The sequence below is a fragment of the Gymnoscopelus microlampas genome (genome assembly GCF_963454915.1).
Source record: "Gymnoscopelus microlampas genome assembly, chromosome: 19".
Lineage (NCBI taxonomy): Eukaryota > Metazoa > Chordata > Actinopteri > Myctophiformes > Myctophidae > Gymnoscopelus > Gymnoscopelus microlampas.
In genome coordinates this window covers 17,213,943-17,219,942 of record NC_139956.1, presented here as the reverse complement: position 1 = coordinate 17,219,942, position 6,000 = coordinate 17,213,943, and the positions used below count along the sequence as shown (strand labels likewise).

At 45.5% G+C, this 6,000-nt stretch overlaps 1 protein-coding gene across 1 annotated transcript in view; it reads left to right on the top strand.

Moving 5' to 3' along the window:
• Nucleotides 1-6,000, top strand: part of acap1 (ArfGAP with coiled-coil, ankyrin repeat and PH domains 1) — a 29,769-nt gene that overhangs the window by 20,405 nt on the left and 3,364 nt on the right. The window contains exons 17-22 of the mRNA XM_084043107.1: nt 470-663; nt 2,620-2,670; nt 3,197-3,369; nt 3,802-3,911; nt 4,838-4,948; nt 5,924-5,985. Coding sequence (XP_083899233.1) covers nt 470-663; nt 2,620-2,670; nt 3,197-3,369; nt 3,802-3,911; nt 4,838-4,948; nt 5,924-5,985 — 701 coding nt within the window. The remainder of the gene's footprint in view (nt 1-469; nt 664-2,619; nt 2,671-3,196; nt 3,370-3,801; nt 3,912-4,837; nt 4,949-5,923; nt 5,986-6,000) is intronic.

Below are 6,000 nucleotides of genomic sequence, written 5' to 3'. Positions count from 1 at the left end.
TAAACATTGACATTTACTTTTAGTAAATTACAGTAAAGCAGAATTCTGCAGTGGATATTGATTGTTGAAAGAAAATGACCTATTTGCCATGCAAACTATTTCCAGATTGTGGTTTTCATTACCCTTTGTTTTATTGAATTAAACATAATACTCCTTTCCCCTTTTTATTATTATTATCATCTGAAGGATAATAATACAAGGATAATTGTTATCTTGCTATCAGTGTGAGTTAGCATTCTTGTACTCAGCTGTACAAGCAAGTTGTGGAAACAATCTGAAACCTGATAAGCTAGAAATGTTCTCAGAAACTCCAGCTCTGTTTGTTTTTGTTTTTACCCCAGGAGCTGTCATGTTGCATGTTGTTGTGGTGATATTAGGTTTCGTGAGTGACTGTAGCATAACGTGAGTAAGCAATACTCTCTCCCCCCGCTTGTCTCGCTCTTGTGCTCTTTCAATCTCCATCTCTCAGAGGTGACAAGGAATCATGGATCCGCTCGAAGTACGTGGAGAAGAAGTTCATCCAGAAACTTCCAGAGGCCGGACGGAACCCCCCACTGCGACGTTCCAGTGCCAAAAGGAACCGGGCCGGCACGCAGGACCACAGCACGCCTCGACCGACACTCAAACCCAAGCCTAACCGTGCCACCCTGCCCCGTCTCACAGGTACCAGCATGGTCCAAGGCAGAGGTTCTCAAAGTGGGGTCCCCAGCAAAATGTGTTAATATAGGATCAAATTTGGTTTAACCACCATAACCAGGGGTGCACATAACTGGTGCGCAGGTGCGCATGCGCACCCAAAATAAAAAATGCGCACCACATCAGGCAACGCGAGGCGCTTTTGCGCACCAACAGCTGGGACAGGAATTTCCAAGCTTTTATTTTTTAGCAAAACTAAAAAATAAAAGCCTGGAGATCGAGGCTAGGAATTTACTTCCTGAAGCCACACTCACACAATCACTCTAAAGCACCCGTCGGCCCCATGTACAGCCATTAGGCGGAGGGGTAGAGATATGACTCGCGTCGCCTCGCATCGCACCGCATTGCCTCGCAGCGTGCACGCAGCCAGCAGCGGCTGTTAGAGGCACTCGTCACCGATGATGAACGCACCGTAATGGTGCAAAATTTGCCGTGAACGTCCCAATCTGGCGGATAAAATCAGCGCAGCAGCACAGGGCACCAACCTTGTGGGCTTTATCTAACAGCGTGAGAAAAAAAGCGGCGAAAATCGGCGGAGTTTAGAAGCAGATCGTTCCCCCCCCCCCCCCCCCCCCCCCCGTTGACAAAACTGTCCGGTGGGCACCGTGCTGAACCCCCCCCCCCCCCCCCCCCGTTGACAAAACGGGACGGGCCCCCCCCGTTGACAAAACGGGACGGGCGCCATGCGCACCAAGTCACATGTCCAGGTGCTCTTCTGCGTACCAGACCTAAAATGTTATGTGCACCCCTGACCATAACCCTATACAGCAGCTATTTGAAAATAGTCGATCTACAAGTTCACAACGTGTCCTGATGTGATGCCTTGTGCGCTTATGTCTGCTATTTTCCCCAAAAAAACATATGTGAAAAATGTGTAGAATTTAACACAAATGTTGTATGGGGGTCCCTGGCATCAAATATTTTCAAATGGGGGTCCCTGACCAAATACATATTAATTTGGGGGTCCTTGACAAGAAAACTTTTGAGAACCACTGTAAGGCTAATCTCTCAAGATGGGTTCCTAGATTGCTGTAAGGCTGACATGTGCATGTAGAGAGAGACATGGCAGATGTTCAGGGTGTTCACTCTCCATTCCGACATCTCACCACTCCGACTAGTGGCTTCCGCGTGCGGTTAGGGTTAGGGTTAGGTATAGGGTTCGTCAACGTCGGAAAGGCGACATGTCGGAAAGGAGAAATGCACCCGATGTTCAGTACGCTGTGTGCGCCGTAAAACCTGTATGGTTTGTTAAGGAGAGAATAACTGACTTGTCCAATTCATCACTCTCTCCCTCCTGCTGACATCACTACAAAACACATACGCACAATCCCTAGACCTAGGGGTATTACTTTAGCCTGGGACCAGATGAATCTGCGAGTGTAAAAAAAAAAAGCACTCTGCGATTTGGGTCTGGCACCGCTCCATAGAGAATCCATTTCCTCTCCCAGAAGATGTGGGGCACCAATCAGGGCCCAGTATTCGAATATGGGCGACTGTAATTGGTAGTTGGTTGTAGGTCTAACCAATTGCGTCGAGGGCCATTGTTTTGATCCCGCCCCTTGGGAAACAAAACGTCCTCATGGAAGCACCAGACTATCCACGCAGTGATATAGTCTAGCTACGCCAGGCTAGTATTACTTGAGTGTGTGTGTGTGTGTGTGTGTGTGTGTGTGTGTGTGTGTGTGTGTGTGTGTGTCTGTGTGTGTGTGTGTGTGTGTGTGTGTGTGTGTGTGTGTGTGTGTGTGTGTGTGTGTGTGTGTGTGTGTGTGTGTGTGTGTGTGTGTGTGTGTGTTTCACAGCAGGACAAACAATCGCCAGAGGAACATCACATGACTGTTTTTCTCTCTTTCTTTCTTTCTTTCTTTCTTTCTTTCTTTCTTTCTTTCCCCCTCTCTCTCTCTCTCTCTCTCTCTCTCTCCTTAGGGCTAAGCAGCAGTGACCTTGTCCAAAAGAACAATACAGGCTTTCACATAGGTGAGATAAAATGCACACACACAGGTATACAAACAGGTGCACACAGAGGCACACATTTGGATGAAAAAATAGATGATGTCTGCAGTTGAAAATATGCCCCTGCTTTACCAGCTGCAAGTTGCAACATCAACTATATTAATGCATCACACTTAATATGATAATATTATTCTGAAATGGGCCATTCTGCATAGTGATTACTTTTTGGTGCTTTAAGTATATACTGTATTTGATCCGTAGTACTTTTGTCAAATTCTGAATGTACTGTAGGACTTTTACTTCTACACTGTCGTACTTTTCACTTAAGAAATAAGAAAACAATAAGAAGAAGATCATAGTAGGCCATTTGCTGAAAATCTCCCTCTTATTCACAGCCTAATGTTGACAGGTATGTTTATCTATGCTATTTAAAATAAGTTTAATGGGAGAACACGGGTGATGTCAAGAACTGCGGCATGCTTCACAAAACGCGGCTACCTGATGAACAGACTCTGTCCATGTCCCCCTGTCCATGTCCCCCCGCCCCCAGAGGAGGACAGCGACGAGGACCTTAGTGGTCTCCACCCAGGGGCGCTGTTGTACCGGTCGGCGGCCCTGCAGAACTTCCCCGTCATGGCCGACGCCTTGGCCCACGGAGCCAACGTCAACTGGGTCAACGTGGCTGAAGAGTCCAGCACCCCACTCATACAGGCCGTCTCAGGGGTGAGGCATTGGAGAGAGAGAGAGAGAGAGAGAGAGAGAGAGAGAGAGAGAGAGAGAGAGAAGATAGCTTGTAGCACACTCACTCTTTCCGCGCTTGACAACATCTTGGCTTTTATCACTCCTTCTGTGTGTGACAGAGAGAGGGATGGAGGGAGATTGTATGTATGTCTAATGCTTGATGTGAGATGAGTGTGCCACAGTAAATGTTAATCATTGCTGTATGTATGTGTATGTGTCTGTCTTTGTAATGTGATTCTATCTAAATGCATTGATGCATTGAAGATTGTACATAATAACAACAATAAACTTGATTTGTGCACCGTTCGTGCATAGAATGTATCTGGAAAGGGCTTTTACATCATTGAGAATATGAAAGTATTACAGGAGTGATGCTATCCTCTCTCTCTCCTGTGTGCTGTGGCCCCCAACCAGAATGCTTTGGCAGCCTGTGAGTTCCTGCTACAGAACGGAGCCAATGTCAACCAGGCTGACAGCAACGGGAGAGGACCTCTGCACCATGCCACCACACTGGGTCACACAGGGTAAACACACACACACTATAACAGTTGTTCCCAAACATTTTAGCTCGAGACCCAAAGGAGAAAAGAGAGAGTCTCTCCGGGACCCAAATTAGTGAAAATAGCCGATCTACAAGGTCCTGAGCTTGTAGATGGGCTATTTTCCACTACTTATGAAAAGTTGTTTTTCCTAATTTATGGAATTTATTGGATTTTTGTTTTTATTCATTTATGAATTTTTATTAGATTTGTTTTTCTGTATTTAATTGATGAAAAGTTGAATATTTTGGGGGATTTAGTTTTTTAAGAAAAAAACTTAGGATACCAAAAATAGGGGACTGTTTACTCTCGACCCATAAAAATGGGCCTGCGACCAAAACTTGGGTCCCGACCCACTTTGTTTGGGAACAAATAAAATGTGGGAGCTTCAGTTACACTTGTGTAACTGAAGCTCCCAGCTGTGCCGTCCCTTCCCTACACTGCAAAAACATGATCATTAACTACAGATCCACTCTTTGGGCCCTATTCAGACGATCTATGGCGCACGGCGCATGGTCAAAAGCACAGGGTGCAAATGCGTTGAGGCGGGTACGCACCTCCATTTGCACTAGTTAAACCACACGTTATCTGGGGACAAAGTTTGGTGCTCTGAGTTAAATTAACACTCAGGTTTTTGCTGTGTACACTGCTTCCCTACTGTCTTTCTCGATAATTGAAGCCATGCAAAAGGGCTCATTCTCCCTTTAGAATACTGTTACAATGTGTTTAACTTGAAGATATTTTAGAATTCCAACCACACAGAATAGTGCTGTGTGGTTTGTCCCCCCAATAGTCCCCCCTCTCCCACCCACACCCACACACACACACACACACACACACGCGCGCGTGCACGCACGCACGCACACGCACACGCACACACACACTTAACGCTCATCTCTGTGCTCTTCCAGGTTAGTATGTCTGTTCTTGAAGCGAGGAGCGGACCAAAACGCCAAAGACAAGAACCAAAACGACCCCATCACAATCGCAGTGGAGAACGCCAACGCCGACATTGTCACCCTGTAAGCGTTGTTCGTGTGTGTGTATGTGTGTGTGTGTGTGTGTGTGTTGGTTATGGGACATAACATGGGGTCATCCCTATGTTTCCAGGGCCCTATGTAGCCCAGGGTCTTATGTGGGAACATGACAAAGGGTCATAATATGCAGTGGTGGAATAAGTAGGCCTACTCCGATTCTTTTACTTATTCTTTTAAGTATCAATACCACAATTTAAAAATACTCTGTTACAAGTACAAGGCCTGTATTCAAAACTTTACTTGAATAAAAGAACAAAGGTATTGGCATCAATGTATGTTTTGTAATAATAATTTAAATCTGCAAAGGAACTAATAACTACAGTTTTCAAATAATTGTAGTGGAGTAAAAATTTGCCTCTGAGATGCAGTGGAGCACAATTATAAAGTATTGAAAAATGGAAATACTCAAGTAAAGTAAAAGTACTTAATTTACTCAAGTACTGTAATTAAGTACAGTACTTTCCACCACTGTTCATATGTTCCCAGGGTCCTACGTACATTCCCCAGTTCTACATATTATGCAAACCATGCCTCCATCGCTGTGAGTTTTACATCACTTGACAACAAGGCAGAGGAGGGCTGACAGCAATGACAGCAAGGACTCGAGGCTCATGAGGCGTGCCCGAGCGAGTGCCCGCTCCCCATTAGAGTTGGCAAGCCGTGGTGGAAGGAATAGGTTTTCAACTGTTTCGAAATTGCATATAGTACTTGACAACGACATGCACATTAGGCTAGGTAATGTTGGCAGGCTAGCTAGTTAGCTAGATACATAATGTAAACAGACACTACGGGGTAATGTGTGTTGACAGAATATTGACATGGGGAGCATAGGACCCTGAAAAACATAGGACCTGGGGAACATAGGTCGGCTCCCGATAATAGGTCAACAATGATTGACGGTAACTTTTTGTCAGCATATTTTTGAAACATATTTTTTTCTTATCCTGTCATTCCTAACAGGTTGCGGATCGCCAAGATGAACAAGGAGATGAGGGAGATGGACGGAGCGTACGGCCAATCAGGTCTCTCGGGGGTTC